General features: G+C 38.2%; 1 protein-coding gene across 9 annotated transcripts in view; it reads left to right on the top strand.

Annotated features, from left to right (window-relative positions):
- Ston2 (stonin 2) overlaps positions 1-23,416 on the top strand; it is a 133,511-nt gene extending 110,095 nt beyond the window's left edge. For all 9 annotated transcript variants that reach the window (XM_074067395.1, XM_074067399.1, XM_074067397.1 and 6 more), the window contains 3 exons: positions 6,497-8,332; positions 14,558-14,760; positions 16,599-23,416. In XM_074067395.1, coding sequence (XP_073923496.1) covers positions 6,497-8,332; positions 14,558-14,760; positions 16,599-16,682 — 2,123 coding nt within the window. In that variant the 3' untranslated portion in view covers positions 16,683-23,416. The remainder of the gene's footprint in view (positions 1-6,496; positions 8,333-14,557; positions 14,761-16,598) is intronic.
- Positions 23,417-26,626: the final 3,210 nt, after the last annotated feature.

Raw genomic sequence — 26,626 nt, forward strand, 5'->3', positions numbered from 1 at the left:
GTGGAGGGATAGACATTGCTGGGTATACTTAAAATATGTATTCCCCTTAGGGGCAAGGCACTTCTAAGCAGGAGAGACTGGTGAGACTCCAGGCTCTACTCTGAAAATAGGTAGGCATGGGTCCATGCCCAGGATATATGCAATGGAAATAAGACAGAAGTATTTTATAAATAAGATGGTGGGTGCCAATATACTGATTGGTAGGATGTTAGTGGGTTAAAAGTCTGCCTGTTTATTAAAAAGAGTAGTAAGGGATATGAACAGAGGTATTAGTGAAACTGAAACCTCTTGGTTAATTCCATTTGGATACTTTGACACACTCTCTGAGGTGTAGCTTGGTTTTGCTATTCACTAATATAACCAGGAAGGTAATCAACCTCTTACCCTTGGGTGTTCTCTAATCCTTAGTAAGTCTGGTCCTCTTCCCTGTATCCTGACTATTCCAGTTAAGAGCTGGTAAATGTAGGTTATATAGTTTGTCCTTAACTTCCTTTGCAGTTCCAAGATCTAGGAATCATCTTATAATTGCCTGAAACCTAATTTTACCTGCTCATCCAAGAAAGATGAGGCTTTTAGAAACTGGTATACCTCTGACCAAGTGTAACATCAGGGTTCAGTCCTCTCAACCCCACTATATAGTATCCTGATTCACCCTGTCCTTCACTAAAGTCCAGGAGCTTGACTGTTTTTCTAACTCAAGGGTCCCACAAGTTCTTGGAGCAGACAAGTGTCCTGGGTTGTTACTGGGGCATATTCCCATAGTGTGACCAGGGGAGAGGAAGTGAGGATGTAGAAGCACATGAGTGACACACTCTGGCAGTGGACAGGCAGTCTTAATGCATTCTGGTCACAGTGAGAGCTTGGACATTGTAGTCTTGCTGCTGCTCTGGGGACTTGTCAATGTTCCTTCAGGAAGTACTGTTCCTGGGTCCCAGCCCTTAAACTTCATGAGCATAAAAACTAGCCTCAAATCAATTGCTCCTATCATACATTCTCCCTTACAGTGACTTCTAGGTAATATTCCTCTTCTAAGCTCCTGAACCAAAAGTGCCCTTTCCACTTTTTTTCTTAATAACCCATAAGCAGACCTTCATAATCCATCCAAAAGGCTCAAACCCTAGAAACTCTACTTTGTTTACTCTTCTTTGGTAGGCCTCTGAATAGTTGAGAATGGGAAGAAAATGGATACTTTTTGCTATGACAATAAAAAATAAATAAAATGCAGGTTAGGGTCTTATCACTAGTCTTTTTGAAATACCCTGATATATAATATGTTAAGAATTTATAAAACAGAATACTGATTTTTCATTTTACTATAGATGTCAGAATCTATCCTTGCTCCCTGCCTGTGACCTTTGCCAGGAAATGACTTGGCCCTGTCAGACACAGCAAGGTGTTACAAGTGAAGCCTCCATGAGCGGAGAATGGAGCCCTCATCTTATACAACAGGAGAATCTGATATCAGAAAATCATATTAAGCCAGGGAACTAGTAAGCTCAATTCAGGTGAACTTTACTTGGTAAAGGAAAAGGACAAAAGTAGGGATCCAAAAATTGAGTGTTGAAAAAGCCTTAAAGAAATGGATAATGGTCAAGCAGAAGCAAAAATTTAAAACCAGAGGGAAAAAACTGATTCTTGGTTGCCATGTGAGGATACACACCAGCAACCTATAAAAGAAATGGACTATTCCTGACCACTCAACAAACTTAAAGTCTCATACTACTTTTCTGAGTGTTGGGTCAGCCAGTCTCGATAAGCAGGGAGGGAAGTGCAAGGCAGGCTGGATCAGTCATTGGAACAGGGTGCTCAGTACAGTTCCACAGGTCCCTTTAGTAAATAAAAACCAGAATGTGTCTTGGCAGAGATTCTGATAAGTAGTGCTAAGTGGTTGTTTGATACATTCACTTCTTTGCTTTGGGATATCTCTGACCAGGTAACTTTACCAGCACTGGACAATACTAAGGATAGATGAATAGACTCTGGCTCTGCTTTTTATCCTAGCCGTAAGTAGTTCCCAGCATATTTTACGTAAGCTATAAGCTTCCTTCTCTCATCCACACATATTTACATATTAGGGAGTGACAGCACCTGATCTTTTGCCCAAAGACTTCTCTGTATAAATGTTAATCCTTATTTAATTAATGTCTTTTCCCCATTGAGCAAAGCTCCTAAGAAATTGTATGTCAGGATAACTCTTGCCAATCTCCAAGGTAATGGGAAAAATTAACTAGATTTTAGCTTAATGAACAAGCATTAAGGAAATAGCAGAGTTAATGAAAATTTCATAAAAGCAGGACTTGTCTTCTAATCTCCCCCTGGGCAGTTTTCTTAAAATCACTGAAACTCAGTCTCCTTAGCAAAATGAAGGAATTGAATTTTACTTTCTTCTAAAATCTTTTTAAGCCCTAAAATTCTGCATTCCTTTTTTTCACTTTTCGGATGGCTCCATAGATATTTAAGTGCTTGTTGTGTATATGGGGCTATTTCAGTATATTCTCTTGAGTATATTCTTTTAAATACCCTTTTATGTTCAGAAATCAGCAATCTAGGAATATTTATTGCCACTCCCAATAAATTCCAGGGCACATCTCTCAATAAGTTTTCTGCATTTGTCATTGCATTAACAAATTAGGTTAACAAATGGGGGTAGAAGATGGCAGTTATCATCTCACTTTTCCTTCAGTTTTGGTGATTTCATTTAATATAATCTTTCAGGAACTTAAATAGATTGATCCTAACATCAAAAGAATCCTCTGATTCTCTTTAGTTTGCATCAGTGAAGGCACTAGGAACCTCTTGGGTATTGGAAGTTTTCCCTGTGGTACAGAAAGAGAACCTAATCTTTATATATAGCATTTGTTTGGCAGCAACCCAATTCATAATAAAAGCAGTTTGGAGGTAGCAAGTAGAAGAGAAGGTAATTAAACTAATGTTGGATTTTGGGTTTAGGTTTCATTTTAATAAGTCAACAAAATGGGATTGTGGTTAATAGTTAACTTTGCATTCAAAATAATTCTTTTGCTTATTTCTTACTGGAAAAATTTGCCAGTCTTGCGTTCCCCCTCATTGTTTCCAGGACTGTCTGTAACCAGCCTTAACTGTCTTAGGAAAGATCTAACTGATGCATTCAAACATGGACTACAGCTACACTTTTTGTGTCTTTTCTTTAAGGTTAGTTAAAGAAACTTTCATACATAAGAATTTACTAGTAGTTGTAGTAATAGTAGTAGTGATAAAGGTATGTTTTGAATTTTATTTCTTTATTTTGTGAGCAATATAACATTAAAGGAAAGGATACAGATTTTAAAATTTTTAATGTATCTCATACTTTTCATGAGACATTCATTTTCAATAACAAAACATGAAACATTTTATTCCTAAACTTTCTAGCACAGATATATTTTGTATACTGAGATGTAGCAGTAAAAGCAGCCTACATCCACTGAATTTTTTTAATTTGCCTGTCATGTATGATTTAATATTTCTCTAGATTCATTAATGAGAAAACTGAGGAACATGGAAATTAAAAACTTGCCCAAAGTCACATAACTAAGCTAGGATACACAATTGAAATCCAGAGAACCTGAATCAGATTATAGGCTTTTGTTATTATTCACTCAATAGTATGTCATGGTCAATTTCCATGTGAATAAACATACATCAAGAGCATTTCTCAATGGCAACATGGGATTCCATTTTAAGGGTATTATAGTTTATATAACAATCTCCCACTGTTGAGCTTGTTCACAATTTTTCACTGATCTGAATATTGTTATGATAAACATCCACTATGTACATTGATTGTTGCATGCTTGTCTTTTTATTTTCTTAGAATGAAGTCATATAGGAATTCTTGAGTCAGGGTGAAGATGTGCCTTAGTTGTAGAGCACTTACCTACCATGTAAGCGGCCCTGAGTTTGATGCCCACCGCCAATAAATAAATAAATAAGAATTCTTGGGTCGCCTTTCAAAACTTTTATACAAATTTTCAAATTGTCCTTCAGGAAAAATTCCCAGTAGTGTAAATCTCCCCCTCAATAATGATTATTATTTGTCCTAAATCTTTTTCTCTTAATTTTGGGGACAATTGTATTTTATTGTTTTATAAAGTTAAACTCTTTTTTCCCCATATATTTATTAGACATATTTCTTCATTGTTGTTTGTTCTTCTAATCCTATTTATCTGTGAAAGTATATTCATTTTTATTAAGGATACACTTACTATATATCAAGGACATGAACTTATTGTTATATATAATGTAAGTATTTCCCCCCTGAAATCTAATATGCAGATAAATTTTTGTGTTTAAAGTCCAAAAAGCATCTTTTAATAATAAGAGTCTCTGAAGATAACGTCACTCTACCCTTGTAAAACCAATTAAAGTTACATTTCAGTTAAGTGAGAAATGAATGAAGCATAATTTAAGAGTTTGCAATAGAGAAATCAGTGGTCATAAGGGATTATTTCTTGGGTTCACCTCAAAAAATGCTTTGTTTTCATATAAACTATGAACTACTTCAGTTTTTCATCTGTAAACTATCTTACACTGAGATATTTTTACTTTGTACATGAGTTATAGAAAAATTCTGAAATTTCAGAAATTAGACCTACATTCCAATACTATCCAGAGGATAGGTTTTTAATTAAATATATATATATATTTAATTGGGACATGAAACTACCAAAGGAAAGAGAATTTTGAGACAGTCTTGATGTTTGTTAATAACCATCAAAGAGAAAATAGTATCTCTAGGGATATTTGCCTTTAAAATTTAAAGACACTTCATTCAAATTGTATTGTGAGCCTGATGCTTCAAAACTGTCTAGAACTTTGCATGATTTTAAATAACTTGGTTTGAAAAGGAATTTGTTGTAAGACAATGATCTTCAGTAGAGACAAAGACCTCTCACTTCTTTTCTGGCCCAGAAGAAGATGAGAAATGATATTTTGAGGAAAAAAATTCCCAACAGAAGAGAATTATTTGGCAGGAGTACAAACAGCTTTGGCAGAAAGCCATCCTCCAGAGGAAAAGGACCTTATGTTTTAAACCAGGGACTGGTCACGTGCTAGAGGTTAACAAGACTATCCTTCTAGCAGGGGTGGGCCAGCAAGGGACTGTTGGGTGGAAACAGTGCCTTAACAGGAGTTCATGGAGCTGCTGCAGTGGAATTTGGTGAGTTTTGAAATAAATGCTTTTCCCTATTCGTAGGGAAGATGACTTCCTGTTCTACAGAGGTATATTTTACTCAGGGTCACAATGTTCCCCTTAGCCTTCATAACTACTACAAAAATAACAATATTAATTAATAAATACATAAAATATGAACACTAGAAACCTAGGGTGTTTCCTGACCAATTTCCTAGAAAACAAATCATTTCTGTATCTACAAAAGTGAATTCTCATCTTTAATTTTTTTTTTTCTTAAAGGTTCTGGGATTTGAACTCATGGTCTTGGGCTCTCTACCACTTGAGTCGTGCCCCCAGTCCTTTTTGCTTTAGTTTTCTTCAATAGCGTTTCAACATTTATGCACTGGGTCTAGACCACCAACCTTGTAGCTGAGATGACAGATGAGTGCCACCATGCCCAGCTTTTTATTAGTTGAGGTCTTGCAAACTTTTTCTAAGGCTGGCCTCAGACCATGATCCTTTTGATCTCTCCCTCCTGGAGAGCTAGTTATAGGCGTAAGCCACTGCATCCAGCCTCATCCTTAATTTTAAAATGCTTTGAATACTTTTTGCAGTGCTGCACATATAGAAAATACTTTTTACTTACTGTATTTCTTGTGTGAGTCTGAATGTGTGGGTGTGTGCGTACTCTTGTGTTTATCTTACCTTTCAAAATGATGTTGTTAATTAGGAAAATTGCTATCTGTTTGAATAAATTTCTTGGAGGGATGGATGACAAGCCAGCCATTACATCCATGTGTGATTTTATGTACAATCTTATGTGACACTGCTGATCTGGTATGGTTGGATGTGATATGCTTGAAGGTTTAGCAAGTCAGTCAGAAAACATGACCCTTTTAGTGTCCATTTCCCTTTGATTCTAAATGACTGCCAGCAGAAATACTGGGTGGGAAAGTGGCAGAGAACTCCATACACATTCCTCCAGAGTCATGGAAAATGAATTACTCCAAAGCAAAGTTTCTTTTCTCATTCAGTCAACAAACCTTTACTGAGGGAAGATTTATCATTTTACATGGGAGGTGGTTTTCAGTGTTTAAAAACTAATAACACACTCCTTACAGCTAAGTACAGAAAACATCTATTCCAGACTTTGGTTCTATTTTGATGTAGCCATTGTATTCTTACTGCATTTCATGTCATGGTTCCTCTGGTATGCTCATTACAAATTGTGAGATCTGGGCCCACACTAATGTACTTGAGACGGGTAAGGAGTTGCTTTGTACTCACTCCCCTATTTCAGTTTCCCATAATTCTAGAGGCCTTGAATGCATCTATCTCCCTCATCTGTTCTCCTTTTTCTTTTAGACAATTCCTCCTCCCTCCAGGAAGATGAAGAGGTAGAGATGGAGGCCATCAGCTGGCAGGCCAGCAGTCCAGACATGAATGGACATCCTGCCCCTTCAGTGACCTCTGCTCGTTTCCCCAGCTGGGTTACTTTTGATGACAATGAAGTCAGCTGCACTTTGCCACCAATCACCTCCCCTCTGAAATCAAATACACCATCTATTACACCTGTGACCCCAGATGTACCTTATAACTCAACTGGGTCATTTAAGAGGGACCGTCCCAAGAGCACTTTGATGAGCCTCTCCAAAGTTCAGAAGCTAGACATCTCCTCCTTAAACCATTCACCTTCCATACCTGAGGCACCACCGTGGAGAGCAACCAATCCTTTCCTGAATGAGACTCTACAGGATGTACAGCCCTCCCCTATCAACCCTTTCAGTGCTTTCTTTGAGGAACAGAAGCGGCGCTCCCAAAACAGTTCTATTTCCAGTGCCATGGGCAAAAGCCAAAGGGATTCTCTCATTGTCATCTATCAGGATGCCATCAGTTTTGATGATTCCAGCAAAAATCAGTCACACTCTAATGCTGTTGAAAAACTCAAACAACTCCAAATTGATGATCCCGATCACTTTGGCAATGCAACACTACCTGATGATGACCCGATTGCCTGGGTTGAACTAGATGCTCACCTGTCTGGATATGCTCTGTCCCAGCCCAGGGATGGTTGGCCAATGATGTTGAGGATCCCTGAGAAGAAAAACATCATGTCCTCCAGGCACTGGGGACCAATCTACATCAAACTAACAGACAGTGGTTACCTGCAGCTGTATTATGAGCAGGGTCTAGAAAAGCCATTCCGTGAGTTCAAGCTGGAGACCTGTCATGAGGTTTCTGAACCCCGGCTTCAAAACTATGATGAGAATGGGAGGATCCATAGCTTGCGGATAGACCGTGTCACCTATAAGGAAAAGAAGAAATACCAGCCGAAACCCGCCGTGGCCCACACAGCGGAGAGGGAACAAGTGATTAAGTTGGGCACCACTAATTATGATGACTTTCTGAGCTTTATCCGGGCAGTTCAGGACCATCTCATGGACCTGCCAGTCTTGTCAATGGACCTAAGCACAGTTGGCTTGAACTACCTTGAAGAGGAGATCACAGTGGATGTCAAGGATGAATTCTCTGGTATTGTAAGCAAAGGAGACAACCAGATTCTCCAACACCAAGTCTTGACACGGATTCACATTCTGAGTTTCCTCTCTGGACTTGCAGAGTGCCGCTTGGGCCTCAATGATGTTCTCATCAAAGGAAATGAAATAGTTTCTCGACAGGACATCATGCCCACCACCACCACAAAGTGGATTAAGCTCCATGAGTGCCACTTTCATGGATGTGTGGATGAAGATGTATTCAACAGCTCTCGAGTTATTCTGTTCAATCCTTTGGATGCATGCCGGTTCGAGCTAATGCGATTCAGGACAGTGTTTGCTGAAAAGACTTTGCCCTTCACACTCAGGACGGCAGCAAGCATCAATGGGGCGGAGGTGGAGGTACAGAGCTGGCTGAGGATGTCAACTGGCTTCTCCTCTAACCGTGATCCTCTCACTCAGGTTCCTTGTGAGAATGTAATGGTTCGTTACCCAGTGCCTAGTGAGTGGGTGAAAAACTTCCGCAGGGAAAGCGTCTTGGGGGAAAAGTCTTTGAAAGCCAAAGTTAACCGGGGGGCAAGTTTTGGCTCAACTAGCATCTCTGGCTCTGAGCCTGTTATGAGAGTAACTCTGGGAACAGCCAAGTATGAGCATGCCTTCAACTCCATTGTGTGGAGGATAAACCGACTGCCTGACAAAAACTCAGGTAGGTAGTTTCCCATCTGTGGGGAACAACCATGTGGTTGCTGAAGAGCTGATCAGCCTTCCACCTCTATTTCTGTATGAAGTGCTTGTTTTTGTTGTGTGGCAGAGATGGTGATTGAGGGGATGGGGGACCAAAAAAGTAGAAATATTTGCACAAAGTAATAAGCGTAGTGACTCAGTTCACTTTGTCTTTTCACTCCTTTATTATCATACACTGTCCATAAAGCAGTACATTATTCTGCTCAGCTGAGCTGCAAAGCAGCTTCCCAGGGCAGCTTCTCAATTTTTGTTCTTTTGGGACTCATTAAAATACTAGCTGTGGTGCAGGAAGCAATCCATTTCCAGATCCTGGAAGGCTTGTGGGTTCTGAAGAGCATCTTTCTGACTATGCCTTGGGTGGCAATGAAAGGACCAGAATACATACAATCATATACACAAGATGTGAGCCTTCTGGGTTAGCTACTAAAAGTCAGAACTTAGCTCTGGCACTCAGGGATGGGAAAAAGATTGGCGGTCTGATGGATATGAAGGTCCAAAAGAGCCAGTGTTCCATCAGATGAAAAGCAAATGGAGGGAGTGGGAGGGAAGGGGTAAGGGAGAGTAATGGAAGGGTTTCAGTAGACCAAAGTAAAGTATAACCTCAGCAGAGACACATTGAGAAGCCCTTTGAACAGTGACTTTGAAATTAATAATGAACGGCAGGACTGTAAAATTGGTACAGTGTGTGGGGGTGCTTGTGAGAGGGAGGAGGGTGAACGAAGGAGATTAAGGTGAAGGAACATGGTTGATGGACTTCAAATACCCAAATGAAATAGAACAATGAAACCTCTTGTAATTGCTTGAAGTGGGGTGGGGAGAGGGTAAAGGGGAAGAGACGGTGAGGGTGAGCTAACCAATGTACAATATAAGTCTGTTTGGAATTGTCACAATGAATTCCCCCTGTACAACAAATATATCCTAATTTAAAAAATGAAGAAAAAAAACAAAGGGAGGAATGTTTGATATTAACAAAACACCCTTACCAAGCCTAGCTGCCTGGCTCATAGCCATGGGGAATGCTGTTGTGGTTGAGTGAGTCCATAGGCAGTCACTTCCCTCCTGGGTCCAGTGAGATTCAGTGAAATGACAAAATAAGGCAGCAGTCAAACCAGCTCTAATAGCTTTATTTCTTCTAGTATGTCTGGGTGACCCCAAAAACCCATGATCCCATGAGCCTTTAAAGTACTTCTGTTCTTGTTTATAATAAATTGTGCCCATCTATTAATGAATGTGGATTTGTTACTCAGACAAAATAATAAGGTTAGGGGGAAAATGCTGATTGAAATGTGTGGCTGTGCTTTTACCATTCTCACCATTAAGTCCTTACTGTGTATTCAGTGTTCCTTCCTGCATGAGTGTGAAGTGGCTGTGTTATCATAGCTATGATAACACAGCCTAAAGGGAGTATGATGTGAAAGCAATAGGCAGTATGGTCTGCTCAACTCCCCAGGCTGTCTTGGGAGTGGGCACACACCAGGCATTCTGTGTCAGACACTGGGTGTAGTGGTGCAAACTGAAAAGACAATTGGGCATCTGTTTGAGGGAGGCTGGGTTTACTACCCTCTATTTCTAAACTGAGGGAATTATTAATCAAAGTCTTCCTCTCTGTGCTAGCTTTCTCACTGCCCTGAAATCAGCACTGTATTCTGTTAGTGATTGCATTATGATTTCAACCTCAGCCATGGGGCACATCTGACTTAACGGGAAAAAAGAAACCCTGAATTCTCCTTTGGCACAGAAGCCCTTGGGAAGGAAGAGCCATGGAATTTCTGAATTTTCATGCTGGAAGGGATTTGGTGAATAACTCAGTCAAACCTTTTCATTCTACAGATGAGAAATTAAGGCCCTAAAGGTGTGACATTATTTTTCTACAGTCACACAGAGGTCTTTTCTCAATATCACAGTTCCACTTTGTAAGTGAAGCCAAATAGACATATGCTTGAAATAATTTCTAATGGCCGGGTGTGTTGGTATATGCCTGTAATCCCAGCTACTTGGGAGGAAGAGGAGGCAGGAGGATCGTGAGTTTGAGGCCAGCCTGGGCAAAGATAGTGAGACCCTATCTCAAAAACAATACACAAAACAAAAGGACTGGGTGGGGGGCATAGCTTAAGTGGCAGAGTACATGCCTAGCAAGCATGAGGCTCTGAGTTCAATCCCCAGTACTTGCAAGGGGAAGGGAGGAGGAAGGGAAGATAAGAAAAGAAAAAAGAAAGAATGAATTTCTGCAGTAATTTGCAGTTTTCCAAGTATATACAAACACATCTCAAGGTGATTTAAAATATTTAGAAATACTGTATAGGGTTTTGGGGGTACTGGGTACAAGGAATGGCCTTAAGGGAAAAAAAAAGCTGATGAATCTGAATAGCTCAAGAAGTGAAGGAGAGGTTGAATAAACAAACAGCAGAAAAGATAGCTCCAAAGAAGCTCTGGTAACAGAAACTAATGAATGTCTCTTCAGGGTGCAGCCTGCACAAGTGTCCTTGTGCACTTGGCTCAAGCTGAGGGGAGTCCTGAGTGTTTTCACCAACGTGAGCACCAAGATGACATGCAGTGCCAGGAAAGATTATTTCTCAAAGAGAGAGAGAGAAGAAAATTGCTACCAGAATAAAGGGGAAATGGACAACAGGGCAGGGGGAAAAAAATAGATCTTCAGCAGTCGTCTTCCTTAATGCTTCCCAGCAGAGTGTTCAGTAGGCTCAAGCCAAGTAAAGTGCAATTTATAGATTATATATATTAGTAGCTTACTAGAACCTTAATCATGGGAGATTTTGGGCATACAGGACAGCATAAGCATATATAGAGATGTTTCTTAGTTAAGCCCCTACCCCCCATTGCTGGTTATGTAATATTTTTAACAGGAAATCCCTGAAGGAATTTTCTTGTACTATTTCTAGCCAATGGTATGTTTCTGTAGCCATTCAGGAAATTGATGGTACCCTTTTCTAGAAACTTGAGATGTACAGGATCTACATCCCAGTGAGACTGCAAGCTCCCACCTATAGCTGGTAATCAATATAGCTAGCCCCTGGCCTCCCATTCAGTGCTCATCCTGACACCAGAGAATTGATGTTGCTCTGTTAGTAACAGCCGCTTTTTTTGAGCTCTCTATTAGCCTTGGAAAATTGCCTTTCACAGGTTGTTTTTTCATAATCACCTTCACCTCCATTTACAGTGAAGGAAGTTGGGGCTCAGCTGAAGTCAAAAGGCCCAGCAGGCCTAGGAGGCCAAATTTCTCTATACACACTCCCACCAGCTTTGGCCTAGCTGCTGTTGGCAGGGCAATGAGACTGCAGGCAGTGTGGGCCAAAGTCAGCCCTGGCTTTGCTGTGTCTCGTGCATGCAACCACAGTGGGCTTGACACAATCTCAGTCACCAAGAGACCTAGTAGGTGCCTTTGTATTCCAACATGGCTCCTGCCAGCAGGGCCCAGCCCAGTTGTGCTCAAGCACAGTTGAGCTCTCCAAGGAGTCCTGCCACCCAAATCTTGGAGGAGTTTTTCTTAGTCATATAAGGTTCCAGAACAACTCTTGCTATTTTCACAGGTCACACAACAAGGAATAAGACCTTCTGTTCTGCATAGACAACTTTCTTTGCTTGAATTCCAGTTCTCATTAGACCAAGTAAAAAGAAGACAAATCCAATATGATTAGCCTTTTATAGAGAAAAATCTGAAAAAAAAATTTTTTTCTTGGTGGTACTGGGGATTGAACTCAGAGCCTTGCACTTGCTAGGCAAGCACTTTAACCACTTGAGCCACAGCTCTAGTTTGCTTTCAGGTAGGGTTGTTGCCTGGGCCAGCCTTGGACTGTGATCCTCCTACCTCCACCTCTGGAATAGCTGAGATTATAGATGTGTACCATGTCTGCCCCTAAATCTGAATTTTAATGTTAAATTTCAACAAGAAAGATGACATAATATCTGGGTTTATTTCACTCATTATCGTGAACTAATTATACCACCTTTTAAAATTGTACTTCCTTAACTGTCCACCAGCCTTCCACATCTAATAATTGTAACTAGGAAAAGATATTGGTTTCAGAGTTTGCTGTGAATATGCTTTGGTGAAATAGTCACTTTTGTGAAAAGAAATGATTTCCCAGAACTACAATGTGCAGATAAAGGTAATTAGATAAAAACAATTACTCAAGGTACCATTGAATTAAGAGACTCTTCTATATATGTTATAGTTAATTCCATAGCAATACAGTGAGAATTTAAGACGTAATTGGGAGTCATATCTGAGTTTTATTCCCACTTCTACTGCTTAATGTTGATATGACCTCAGACAATTTACTTAACCCTCTCAGAGAAATCTGTTTTTTCTCATCTAAACAGGGTTATTAATACCTAGCTCACTCAAAATGAAATTAGATAATGCTATCAAGTGTTTAGCACAGTATCTGGCCTGTAACAAATGCTCAATAAATGAAACTATATAATTGTATCTGTGGTACACAATTAAAAAGATGTATTGAATGGATTCATTTTCAAATATAACTTTTACTTATATGTATCTTATTTAAATTTCTTTCTTAAAAACAGTACAAATTTTTCAATTAATTTTCCAAAGTCTTAACTTTTTAGAAAGAACCATTGAATTATGTTAACTTTGTGAAACAGAGCAAAACAAATACTTCACTCTGTAATGTTTTCCTTAGAGAGCGGGTGTGTACCTTCTTATTCTGCGATTACAAAATCCTGTGCAAACCAGTAATGAAAACTGGAATTGTTTACTTGGGGAAACTGGGATAATTAAGGGGATGTTTCAGTTACATAATTAAGTCAAAGCCACTTCATGTTGTTTATACATAGCCTGTTCCATCTCCATTCCTGTCACTCTGCAAACCTGGTTATAAAGTCTGTCATCATGACGTTTTACTCAGGCAGAGTGGTTAAGAACTGTGCAGTCAGACTGCTGGGTTCAGTTCTTGGCTCTGCCACTTTCTAGCTATGACCTTGGGCAACTCACTTTGCCTCCAAAATCCTTAGTTTCTTCATCTGTGAAGTAAGGATAATATTAAGACCTCAAGGGATTGTTAGGAAGATCCAGTGAAAGAATCTGTTTGAAGCAGTACCAGGCACAGGGCACTCAACATTCTTTTTTTTTTTTTGCAGTATTGGGGTTTGAACTCAGGACTTTGCACCCTACCACTTGAGTCACACCCTCCTAACAAAGTTTCTTGATGTGTCTGATGAATGACAGTGATGATTACAGTCACTGAACTGAGCTCTAACACTTTTTCCTCAAAAATCTGACAACATTCTCAAATGAAAATCATAGGTACAATGCAGACACAGAATTAAAGAGCAGCAAGGGGCCAGACCTGGCATTAAAAGCCCACCTTTCATTTCTCTTCTCAACTTTCCACATTACAGGTGAAGAACTGAGGCCTGGAGAGAACAGAGGACTTGAGCCAGAAAGTAGGGGAGTTAGAAACCAACCTGGGTGTTCTGTGAATCAGGCGTCCTATCCAGTGTGCCATGTTTCCCTAATATGTGTGTGTGTGTGTGTGTGTGTGTGTGTGTGTGTGTGTGTGTGTGTTGTCTATAAGGTCTGTCAGTTCCATGTATCATTCATATAAGCCAAAAGCATTTTTGAAAATATGAAATGGTATTAAGAAAATTCAGCCAGGCACCATTGACTCATGCCTATAATCCTAGCTATTTGGGAGAAAGATCAGGAGGATTGTGGTTCGAGGCTGGTCCCCATCTCTAAACGAACCATAGCTAAATGGGCTGGAGGCATGGCTCAAGCAGTAGCAGCCTACTTCCAAACCCCAGTACCATCAAAAGAAGAAAAAAAAGACAATTCAATTCATCTTTCAAAGGAAAGCAATGATTTTGCTCCAGGTGGCTATCTTTGATGTTTTATTAGGTGTGATGGGCTGATGCCTTTTATTCTTCAACAGCCCTTCTTCCTTGGTATTCGTGCTGTGTCCATATAGCACTCTGACCTGAGCAGGCAGAATGGCCCCTTTCTCAGGCTGTGGATTTCATTGCTAGGATATTGGGCTGCATTAATCTGATGGTGTTACATGAAAGGCTCTCAGGCACACAGAACATGGTTTCTGCTGAAGCAAATGCACTGCTCAGCACTGGACCCTCTGAAGGACTGCCAGGTGCCAAGCCTCCAGGCCTCCTTTGTTAGCAAACCTAATCTCTACATTCTTCATTTCTTTCATAGCGTCTGGTCACCCACACTGTTTCTTTTGCCACCTTGAACTTGGCTCTGACCGGGAAGTGCCTTCCAAATTTGCCAGTCACGTGAACGTGGAGTTCAGCATGCCCACGACTTCTGCCTCCAAAGCTGCTGTGAGATCCATCTCGGTGGAAGACAAGACTGATGTCAGGAAGTGGGTCAATTATTCCGCACACTACAGCTACAAGGTAGCCTCAGGGGGCTCTGGCTGATGTTTCCAAGTCCATTTGTTGACCTCTACCCTCCCCCCTACTCCCTTTCAGCAGTGCTTGCCCTGGGTGCCAAGTATTCTCTACCACTCTAGAGGAGGTTTGCATTTGTAGCTGTGGATGTTTGCTCTGATTTTATTTTTTTTCTTTTATCATTTTTACATTTACTTAATGTTCTGCTCTGATTTTAATAAATAACCTCTCTCGTGGGCAAAAGAAAGGCTAGAAAAAATAGAGGGTGTGATTACAGGATATGATGTCTGTCATCATGAATAACAACAAAATAACAGTGAGGATATAATTTATGTTTCAGAGGTGGAGGAAAGGATCTGGAAATTTCATACACGGATGTTGATGAAATAAATCTGAACAAAGTTAGAATAATGTAGAATACATACAACCTGTGTATGGGGCCATAACAATACAAAAAATTCAAAATCCAAAAAACTTCAATAATATTAGGATCAGGGCTGTGTGAGAGTAATTAAAGTTGGAGTTTGTTTTGTTTTGGTTTTCATTTTTGGTTTGTTTGAAACAGGGTCTCACTATGAAGCACAGGCTGGCTTCAAACTCTAGATCCTCCTGCCTCCTCTACTCCCAAAACCTCCCCTTCCCAAATCCAGGAATTAAAGGCAGGTTTGATGGTACCCTGCTCTAAAGTTGGGGTTTTCTGCCATATATAGAAAGTGATGATATCCTTAAGAGTTAAGACATTTCACAGAAGATTAAATACTACAGATTGAAGAGAGGGTTGTTGAAGAATTTTGCAAAGTAATTTAGTAACTTCCTTTTCACAGTGATACCTTTAGACTTATATGGTAATTTATTGTTCCTCTAAATGTTTCCTTAGTTATGTAGTCTAAAATATTTAACTACCAAAAGGAACAAACACTCCATCTTGTGGCAAGGAAATAAAAAGCACTCCCCTCAAACATGACCCTGTTCTGTCTTACATTGCTACTCTTAAGGTCAAGCACCATAAATATCCAATGAGATGTTGAGAAGCAACCTTAATTATGAAATTCCTGAGCTCAAAAGATTCCCTGCCTGACTTAAAGGCTTCAGCTGAGGTGTGCTTCTTTCAAGGTGAGATTAATTTATGGATCACCTTGTAATGACAGTGACAATATTTTGCAGAAAATATGGTAGAACTGTAAACTCTAATACTTAACCAGTTTGGAGGGTTTTTAAAGAGATGAAGTATTTGGAGGGGTTTAAATAATCAATTACAAAGAAATTTATTGATTTGATAAACCTTTTGTCAATTGCCTACTCTATTTCTACACTATTGGATACAATAGTGAACAAGATCTTTGCCCCTGTCTTATAGAAGAGTGGAGCTAGATACATATATAAGTTATAGTGGAAATATTCACAAGAGAAGCTCCCAAGGTTACTAAGATTAGCTTTGGGCAACTGTGCAAAGCAAAGCAAAGAATACAAATTTTCCAGGGGAAGGGATGAATCCAAGTATATTATATTTGATACACTGTAAGAACTTTTGTAAATGCCACAATATACCCCTACCCAGCAAAAAAAAGAAAGAATTTTCCAGGGCCGGTAGAGTAGCTCAAGTGGTGCAGCGCCTAGCAAACATGAGGTCCTAAATTCCTGTACCTCCAAAAGAATTTTCCAGATGGAACATGATGAGGAAGAGGAAATTCCAGGCCTCAAGGCTAGTAGCTCTAACGTGGCCTAAAACATTAGCAAAAGTTCAAGGAATCTTAAAAGAAAATCTTCTGAGATTCTCTTTTGGCTTATTTGCATGCTTTTTTCCCCCTTCTTTCTGATATTTTTTGCAACTTTTATTTTGGCAGGTGGAAATTGAACAAAAAAAGAGTTTGAAGCCAGACTTTGAAGGAGATGAAATGGACAATCCCAAGGAGTGTGGGATACAGTGACAAAGAGCTACTATATCAAGGAACCCTGACCCAAGAGTCATGACAGAGTGTCTTCTGAATAGCTGAAGTTTAAGTCAATCCTGCTGGGGCCACTCCATGATAAGAATAGTCTGTCAGCTTCCTGTTTGCAGTTACCTGTATTTTAACAGGAACCTGAGGCGGTTGCTTTGGAGAGGCTCATTGACTCTGCTCACACCTGAAGCATGTGGTTCACCTGACTTTTGGAGCTTATTGTATAATTAAGCTGCTTTTCCTCATTTCCGCTTATGTTGCAGCATTGGTATATAGTTTGTGGCAGTAGTATCTGGAAAAGAATCTCCAACATCAGTGCTGGCACGATTTATTTCTGATATTCATCTGTCACTCATGAGTTTCTGGAAAAAGCAGTCTTGAGAAGTTAAGAATCCATCTCTGTCACTCTTTCTATAAAAGGTTTAGAAAAGGTTCAAAGCAAATTTTCCTTTGAGTCTACTAGACCTTTTGTAGCAAGTCTCCAATCTTAAAATGTAACACTATGCATCCAAAGTTTTCCAGATGTGTCCTTCCTGGTTTGAGATTGTTTATATGTTTTCTAAACAATCCTAATATATCCTAAGTCAAAATAGACAAGGGGAAAAAAGACCCAATTGAATATTTTTTATTCAGTGATTGGACCTACATTCTATAAACAGATTGGATTGGATTCACATTGTGTTGAAGGGAAAGCAATGAACTTGTCTTCATTTTGTGGAACAGGGTAAGATTATATTCAGTTCAGGAGACAGATTCAATCCTGTGAATTCCCAAATGCACACTGAAAACTATTTACCACTTCTTATTCCTGAAACATGTGAATAAATGCCCTTAAGCATTTGTCAGGTGCATTTGTGAGTTCTTTTATACCTCATAGCTAACAAACTGTTGTGTGTCTCTTTAACCAACTTTACAGGAAATTCAAGCTGAAAAGATAATTTTTATAACCAAGCTTAAATGAGCTTTCCCCCAAAATTCAATTTGATAATCATAGTATTACAATACATCAAAAAGGCAGAAGACTGTATGGTAGGGATGGGGAAAAGCCACATTTCCCAAAGTTGTGAACATTAAATCCTGATTCCAAGAGTTAGGACACTCAGTCTTCTTTTTCTTCATCTGCTCCTGCCTACCTCTGCTTCTTATTTGTACCATGGTGTTTTCTCTCATAAAGAATAGAGTGAGAGTACAGAAAGCACACTTTATCAGATTTGTAGATGATACAGAAATAGATAATATTTCCAGTTTCTGGCTGACAGATTGAAGATTAATTTATTCAATGAACATTCATTGAATTTTATGTACTGACACTAAGTTATAGAAATCATCAGTGTTTTAAAGGAAGCATAGGACTGAAACTAAAAGGATGAGATTGAATAGGCATTAATGAGAAACCCTATATTCTCAAGTTTTTATATTTAAAATGCAGCTGTCAGAGTACAGAGTTGAGTGTGTATGAGAGTGTTTTTGTATCTGTATTTGTGTGCTTATGTGTATGTGTTGGTGAGAAGGGTGTTTGGAAGACCTGGTTTTCCAGCAGTTCATGTAGAAATGTTTTCTTAAGGAAATGGAAATTCAATTTTTAATTGTGGGTATATCATTGCTATTCACAAAGCTAATGTATTCACTCTCAATCTGTGTTAAAAGATGTTTAGAGAACTCTGCATGAGGTATTGGCCAGTACATATCTAAATGGAGTGTTGGGTTCAATTACAGATACTCTACTTTAAGAGAAACATTTATAAGTTGATTGTGTCCACAGACAAATGTACAGGGTTGTGAAAGTCTGATTATATAAAACTAATAGAGCTCCCCTATAGAACAGAAAGTACAGCTGGGAATGGAGTGCAGAGAAGGTGAGAATGATATAATAGCTGCCTCAACATTTCTGTTGAGCTATAAAAAGGGAGGAATTAGATTTGTTTAGTATAGCTTCATGCAAGAAAAGTAAGAACAAAGAAGATCTTTTAGATAAGATGTTTGCTTCAATATAAGAACTTTCTAATAAGCATTGTTCTAAAGAGGTGAAATGTGCTGTTGTTATGAATACACAAGTGTTAAAATAACCACCTATCCCAGGTGCTATGAAAGTGACTCTCACATTGGATTTGAGCTGGATGAAGACCAAGATCCCTTCCAAATAGTCTCAAAGGAATGAGCCTATCTAACCCCACAATTTGTAAGTGTTTCAATGCTATTTGAAATGCAATGAAGTCTCCAAAAGGAGTTTCTCAAGGGATTTCAGAGCATATCCTTTCCTCTGTTTTACTAAAGACACTTAAGATTCCTCACAGGATGCCCAGTAGGTTAGGGGAGTGACAAGAGGAATGAAGGCCATCTATCCCAGAACTTACTTACCCACACTTAGCACAGTGTCAAGATCTGTGTCCACCTGCTAGCATCATGCATATTACCTGTTGAATCTCATTCCTTCTCCTCGATTAATTCTCATTGCCTTCATACTTTCACCTGGATTGTTTTTTGTTTTGTTCTGTTTTTTAACCAAGAGGTGGGAAAACCCTTTGTATGCTTTTTTATTCAGCAAGCAAATTATTCCTAATTTTTAAAAACCTATCTTAATTCCATCAAATTTGTTTTGCCTCTGTTACTTTTAGGGAACTGGTTATGAGTAATATTTAGAGGACTGGAGGATATAATGCAATATGTCTTGAGTGTTTTACTAATAACCTACATTAAAAAGAAAAAAACCAAAAAACAAAATTGGGCAACTTTTTGATGTGCAGATTCTACACTTACCATCCTGGACCTAAGTTTTTCTAAAAATTCCTAGTCTATGTTATCAATAACGTGAAAATATTAAAAGTTAATTCATTTTACCAACACATAGTATTACTATTAAAATATAAATTAGATGTCATATAATATCAAGAGCTCTTCTTTCTTTTGAGTCTAGGGCTTGCTTTTTCAACCTTACAGTGAAAGAAGACAAGACATGTATATGTTATAATATATAGAACAAGAGAATTGAGACATTTTGAGGGGGACCTTTAAACCCCCTTTGCCTGCTCTTATAGACGTAGTGCTAGTTATCCCATATCAAAAGTTTGCACTTTGTTCATTTTAAATATTATCTGCATGGTTTTATTGAGTTTTCCTTTTTTTCATATTTAATTATTCCCCTTTCTACTTTGCTGCACTATTATCAAGGCTCATAATCCTTAAACATTTTTTATTTAAAATATTTCTTACTGGAAATGTGTCTAAATTCTATTCAAATCCAGTGGTTGGAATCAGTTTATTTCCCTAGAAACTCATGTTCCTGGGAAATGTGACACATGAAGAAAAGGAGTTTCCCTTATTCTTTGTGTTTCTAATACTTAGCACAAAGCTTGAAATACAATAGGGTTCAGCTGCCTTAAATCCTTACTGGTATGGCAAACATATTCATGGAATAAAGGAAAATGGTTAGGTATTCATACATGATTAAGTATTATAAATGTTTGTTGGACACTGATCCTAAGACTCTGAGACTACTTAACCCTTATTATCAAGTATATATCAAATACATATTAAAGCAAGCAAGCAGCTTTTATTATTATTATGGAGGACTTAATTTTGCTTTCCTTTTATTCCTGCCTCCAGGGTCAACTAATAATAACTGTCAGCACTTAAGCACTCAATTTGCTGTTGAATTTGAACTATAATGTTCTTACTCATATTGAGAAATACTTTTGTGCTCAAAGGTGTAGTAGCAAAGTTGTTGTCCATAGTTAGATTACTGATTCAGTTTCACTGCTGCCACACAGATCTTTGAGCCTCAGTCTTGCCCATTAAAATAGCCAATGGGAAGCCTAGCATGGTGGTACATGCCTGAAGTCCTAGCATTTGGGAGATGGAGGTAGGAAGATCAAGAGTTTGAGGCCAGCATGGGTTGTATAGTGAGTTCAAGGGTAGCCTGGGCTATGTAGGGAGACCTTGTCTCTAAAAAAAAGAATGACCAGTGGGAGAAGACCACTGATAAGAGTTCACTGCTAGTTTTGGTTCTCCTCAACATTAACCAACCGATGTTACTGTGTGTTTATTATGTCACCCATAGTAAGATTAGACTTGTCAGAGGAAATCATGATAATTTCAAAGGTGATTTATTTTCAGTCTAGTAGTAGAAAAACAAAATGAACTGATTTTTTTTTTCTTGAAAGCCTTGGGAATTCTTAAACTGGTGTGAGTAAGAAGCAGTACCATCCACCTACTTTTACAGATTCTCCCAGTTTGAAATGGTAATTTTAACTGTTTTAATGATTATTATATGCTAATTCCAGCATATCTAGAGTTTAGATTGTAAGAATGGAATCTGATAGGAAATTATATAAAACTAACAAAATTTAATTAAAAAAATCATCTAATAAATGAATTATCTCTAATATTTTGCCAAGTCCCATCCAAGCCATGAGTTTTATAATTTATATAAAATTAAGGCTTTCTCATCAAGCTTCTAAATGTTACCAATATAAATGCCAAATTACCATGTCTTAATTATGCTCTAAATAAGACTGGCTTTGGATATTGTGACTCATTTATGTATTTAATGAATTAAATGTGAAGGAGATGTATAAGGCAGCCATAAGTATAGAAAACAAATGTGTATCTTAGTAATATTTTCCCATGTATTCACTAAAGCAAGAAATGTGCCATTTTTACATTTCTCTAGTATGCCTTAACAAACCTGCTAAGTCTTTTTTTTTTTTTTTTTTGAGAATTAAAAAAAGAAAAACTTGACATTTCAAGCTTGTAAAGGTAGAAACTTTCCATAGTAACATGTTTAGCAGGGCCTGGAAAGAGGCAAATAATAACTGGATGTAATAAAAAGCTATAAGAAAACAGACTAAAGAAAATAGAAATTCAATATGAAAAGGCATAAAGAGGTGGAAAACACAGAATCAGCCACAAAGCTTCAAAATACTTGACCTACGGGCCATCTCTTAAAGTAAAAGGAAGAAGCTGCAGGAAAAAGGATTGCATATCAGAGATTTAAAAAAAATAGAATTATTCAACTGAACAAGTATTGTGTCATAAAATATCTGCTCTGGTTAAATGCTTTGTTAGCAGTGAGCTTCCCTGAAAGAAGCAAAGGATACTGAGAATCATTTAAATAAAGTCATTGGCAGGCATTCCATAATGGCTGCATCAAGGAAGAAGTTGGGGTTTCTCTGCCTCTTTAAAGGACATACTCGTGGAGACAATCTCTATGTTAACTGACATGTTATTTTCCCAATTAGACTTGAGTTTCTACAGATAAGTGATGGAGCTGAACTAATAGTTTCTTCATATCCTTTCTAGTATTAGTTTTATGAGTTATTTTACAAAATATCTTTTGGTACCATTTTCGGTGATACTTCATTTCAATGTGACCCTTCATATATTCTTAGGAACCAAGAAATTTAAATCTTGAATATTGGAGAAACTAACTGGGTCATCATTTTCCTTTCCACGTCTCTACCCTTTTCCATCTGCCCAGATGCAGAAACACAGAAAACCCTGCAATCTTCTATTTTATAGTTGCCTTCAAAATACCACTTAAAAAGGAGGATCAAAGATGGAGCTGAAAACCAGTTGGCATATTGCTCTAGAAGTTTCACTGGCATCACTCAGTGGTGTGAGTATAGAGAGTTGACAGGTTCCCAAATGGATGTTATGATTTGGGTACAACCTAAGGTAGTTGTTGGTCTAGCTCTCCAAGGTAATGAGGATGTTAAGATGATAGGATGATCAGTGGTGTATAGACATATACTTTTAGATAAAAGACTGAAGGAATTTTGGGATGGGAAAAACAACGAACATTCTGGTACTATTTGTAAGTTATGGCAAAGCCAGATGAAAGGCTTTGCCATCCACCCACTTCCCATCCACCCACCTCCTCATTGTCCCTTAGGAAAATGAAAATGTACTTTAAAATTTTTTGTGAAAACATAGATACACTTCAAAATAGCTTTTCTTGTGTGATGAGTTTGAGTGTGGGTTTAGTTTGTTTTCTGGCTGTACTTAGATGTAATGGATGATTTTAACTGGACAGAACAAGGAATTTCAGCATCCTTTTCCTTTCATTCCCAGTTCTGTCTCAGATCAAACCCTCACTGTCTAGCCACACTGTGACTGAAGCCTCATGTGCTCACCTCATGTGTTTTAGTACGGGCAACCCCAGTGATACCCTACAGGAGAAGTGCTGGGGAAGCAGAGGTACAGTCAACTCTCAACAGCAGCCTGTTGGATTTAATTATTTTAAAGTATAGGGGTGAGAGAAGGAAATGATATTAACTCCTCTGACCCTCCACCAGCATTCATTTTAATAACTTTTGTTTCCACTTGCCAACAGAATCTTTGCATATTCAAGAGATTAATCAGAATCAATGTTTTAGCCAGTGGTTGACAGAGGGGCACGCCTCCTTACCCTCCATTTTTTGTAATGTCTGTTACTGAATCTCAGTGTGTCAGGATGGATGAACCCAAGATCCAATGAATGTTTCAGCTGATTCAAGGCTTGTATTTTCCTTCATTCATCATTCATCTTAATTCAGTGTAACTTCTTGCACTATTGTGGTTAATTTTATGTAAAACCCAGTTTACTTTTTAAAAAATGTGCCTATGTAATAAAGTCTATACACTGGCTGTCTCAACAAAGATGAGGTTTTTGTTCTGCTGATTCTAATCTGTAATACATTTTTGAGCTATGAAAAGGAACTATTAATAAAAAAATTTAAACAAAGTGTCACTTGAAATATTTAATGAGGACAGGTATAATGAAGAGTAAATATTTATTAATACAACCCATCACCCAGTTAATATGGTTAGCGATCATAAGCTGCCAAGTTAACAGTGACCTGTTTACAATGTTCTAGTTAAATTTATCTTGTATATTATTTAGTCAATTTAAGGTATATTTATACATTCCTATTTTATGCCCAATTCTGTTAGAAAACAAAAGAAAATGATAATAATCCTTAAGGTTTTCTTGGAGATAAGTATATACACATATAGTAAATGAGAAGTTTAAAAAAGCAAATAAATGATTAATTTGCATTATGTTCCTGGTATATTGTCCATGCTTAACAAATAATTGTTCAATCAATTGATGAATCATTATTAATGTAGCATAAACTCAGATGAGAAAAATATTACTGTTGACTAGAATATTTAGGATATTTTCAATAGCTTTTAAATGAGTCCTGGAGGTGGGGATAAAATTTGGCTCTGTGGAAGGAAATTTAGAATTGGGAAAAGACAGGAGTAGAAACAGTATGCTGAATTAGCAGATCGGCCTAACCTGGGTGAAGGTCTCTTGCACACTAAGAAATAAAGTTGATTAGCCTGAGGCTGGACTCAATCTAGTAAATACTGTGAAGCAATTTTGGAATCCTGCCAATAAAGTATTATTCTAGAAAGACTTGTCTGTCAAAAACCTACTAGTTTTTTAGACTATGGGAAATACTAAAGTCAAGGAAAATAAAGGTTCTATTTTTAGAATAAACAAAGCAGAAAATAAACAGAGCTTTGTGTTTTATTCAGTTCACATTGACAGGGATGTTTTACTACAAAATACAAGGTTCTGCTTGGGTAGAACTCAATACAGTGCCCCCCTTCTGTTGAGATATCTCTGTTGTGAACAGAACACACTGAATTTTATAATCTAGTCAGTACAAAATTAGGGTTAGTAAATAATATTAGGGTACACAAAAGGGTTAAGAGTCAAGAGCATAACATTTTCTTAGGTTGGGGATTCTAGAGAATATTCTACTCCTTCGCACTACTTTCCATCCCTTGAATAAATTTTGAAGACCTAACTGTAGAGTTCACATTGTCACAAGGATTTAGCTTTGTAGGGTCCCCCTTTCCTTTAATATCCCAACCCAATAGTCAAGTAACTGTCTGAGGCCAAGCATGTTCACCAATGTTTGGTAGGATTTGGGAAGGAGAATTGAGGACGAGAGGAAGTGAACGTGAGAGTTAAAATGTCCTTAGTGTCATTTGTCCATTCTTGTTCCATATTCCTCCAAGCTCCTGATCACCTCCAACTACCACCAAGCTGTAGCAACCTTCTCTCTTCCTGACATATTAGCCCACACTTCAGAAACGCTTATGCTCTGGTGCGATCACTGGTACAAGGATTTCAGGTATATTATCTCATTGAGTGAAAGTAGCCTCCTCTTTTCATTATCCAAGGCAATAGTAATTCCAGGCCGGGGAGGGTATACAACAGATGTTTGCCAAAGGTTAGAAATCAGTGGTGAGCAGCTATGGCACAAAAATGGAAGAACAGACCATAAGAAATTCCTGTTCCTATAGTTCATTGACCATACCCCACAGAGTTGGAATTCCTTTTCCATTTGGCCGAGTAGATAGGCTAACTTCTCGTCCAAACCACTGTCTCTCTGACTGTCAAGGAAAAACTGAAAACACTTCTTAAAATCCCATCTTTAGTGGGGATTATGTTCCAAAGTGAACATTCATAAAAACCACATAAATGGCTCAAAACGTAAACTAAGGGATGTCTTTTTCAATGACGGTTACTCTATTACCCTCAACTTTTCAATTTCTTCCTTAGGATACTGACAGTCATCACCAACCAAGATCCTAAGCCATCTGAACAATGTTCCAGTTCCTAGCTAGTAGGAGGAAGTCATTAAAAAGAGTCACACAATTATTCCCTGAGTTTTACCAATATGAATTGACTGTTTCAGACTCAACAAGATCGTTTATCTGCTTCATGGGCCCATTGAGTAGGATGGCAGACCAAATAAATGGAAGTAAAATGAGTCTCCCTTTACTTCACCTTTATTATGCAAAGCACTATTAGTCTCCTTCCAACTCATCCTCTCAGGGTCCCAGTTAAGTAGCTTTCCAAATAAGAAAAAGAAAACAGTCTTACATCTCCAAAAAAGAACTTAGCACAATCACACTATTTTTTTTATTAATCTCAAAAGTTTCAGACTTTTCAGAAGGAGAATCAAGCTGGGCACTGGTGGCTCACGCCTGTAATCCTGGCTACTCAGGAGCTGAAATCAGGAGGATCACAGTTTGAAGCCAGCCTGGACAAATAGTTTGTGAGACCTTAGAAAAACACTTCACAAAAAAAGGGCACAAAGTGTAGGCCCTAAGTTCAAGCCCCAGTACCAGAAAAAAAAAAGTGTGGGGAGGCGTCAGTCAGGAGGCTGGCAATTCAAAGCCAGCCCAGGAAAATAGTTTGCAAGACCCTATCTCAAAAAAAAAAAACAAAAACAAAAACAAAAAAAAACCCATTATAAAAAAGATCTGGTGGAGATAGAGAATCAAAAAACTTGTACTATTTTCCTCCCTCACCGCAGAAAGGAAGAGGACAGAATCTATTTTCCACCCATCAGTGCAAACCCCAGGGCTCAGAGAATTCAATTCCGCTAGTCACCTTCTTTTTCTCTTCCCCTCCCTTCTCTACCCTCTTATCTCTCTCTTGACCTTTTTCTTCACTAACCATCATAAAGTCTTGGTTAATCTAGTGGCCATGGCAGAGAAAGGGGCGTATCTTAGATATCTAAAACAGTCGTCATTTCTGCCCAAATTGAGCTCTTTATGTCCAAACTCCTATTTATCTCATCTGCTGTCTTTAACACTTGCTTGTTAAAAATTTCAATGTTTTATGTTTATTAAGTTTGTTATCTTCATTAAAAAGCAACAAGTAAGAAAATTCGCTTTCTCAGCGTATGGGGAAAAATGTGTCCAAAACAAAACAAATCAGCAAACACATATTAAGTTCAATTCCAGCACTGTTTGGAGATAGCAGCAGATCTCCCACTGAACCTGGATATGTATATCTTACAAGGAGTCTGTAAGAAACCCAATGTTCAAAAAAAAGTTGCTATTTCTTTTGTTGCCAAAATACTAAATAAAAAGTTATATACCAATTTATTCTCTTGAGATTTTAAAATTATGAACTTAACAAGTAC

Source organism: Castor canadensis, chromosome 3, assembly GCF_047511655.1.
Source record: "Castor canadensis chromosome 3, mCasCan1.hap1v2, whole genome shotgun sequence".
In the NCBI taxonomy this organism is placed as follows: Eukaryota; Metazoa; Chordata; class Mammalia; order Rodentia; family Castoridae; genus Castor; species Castor canadensis.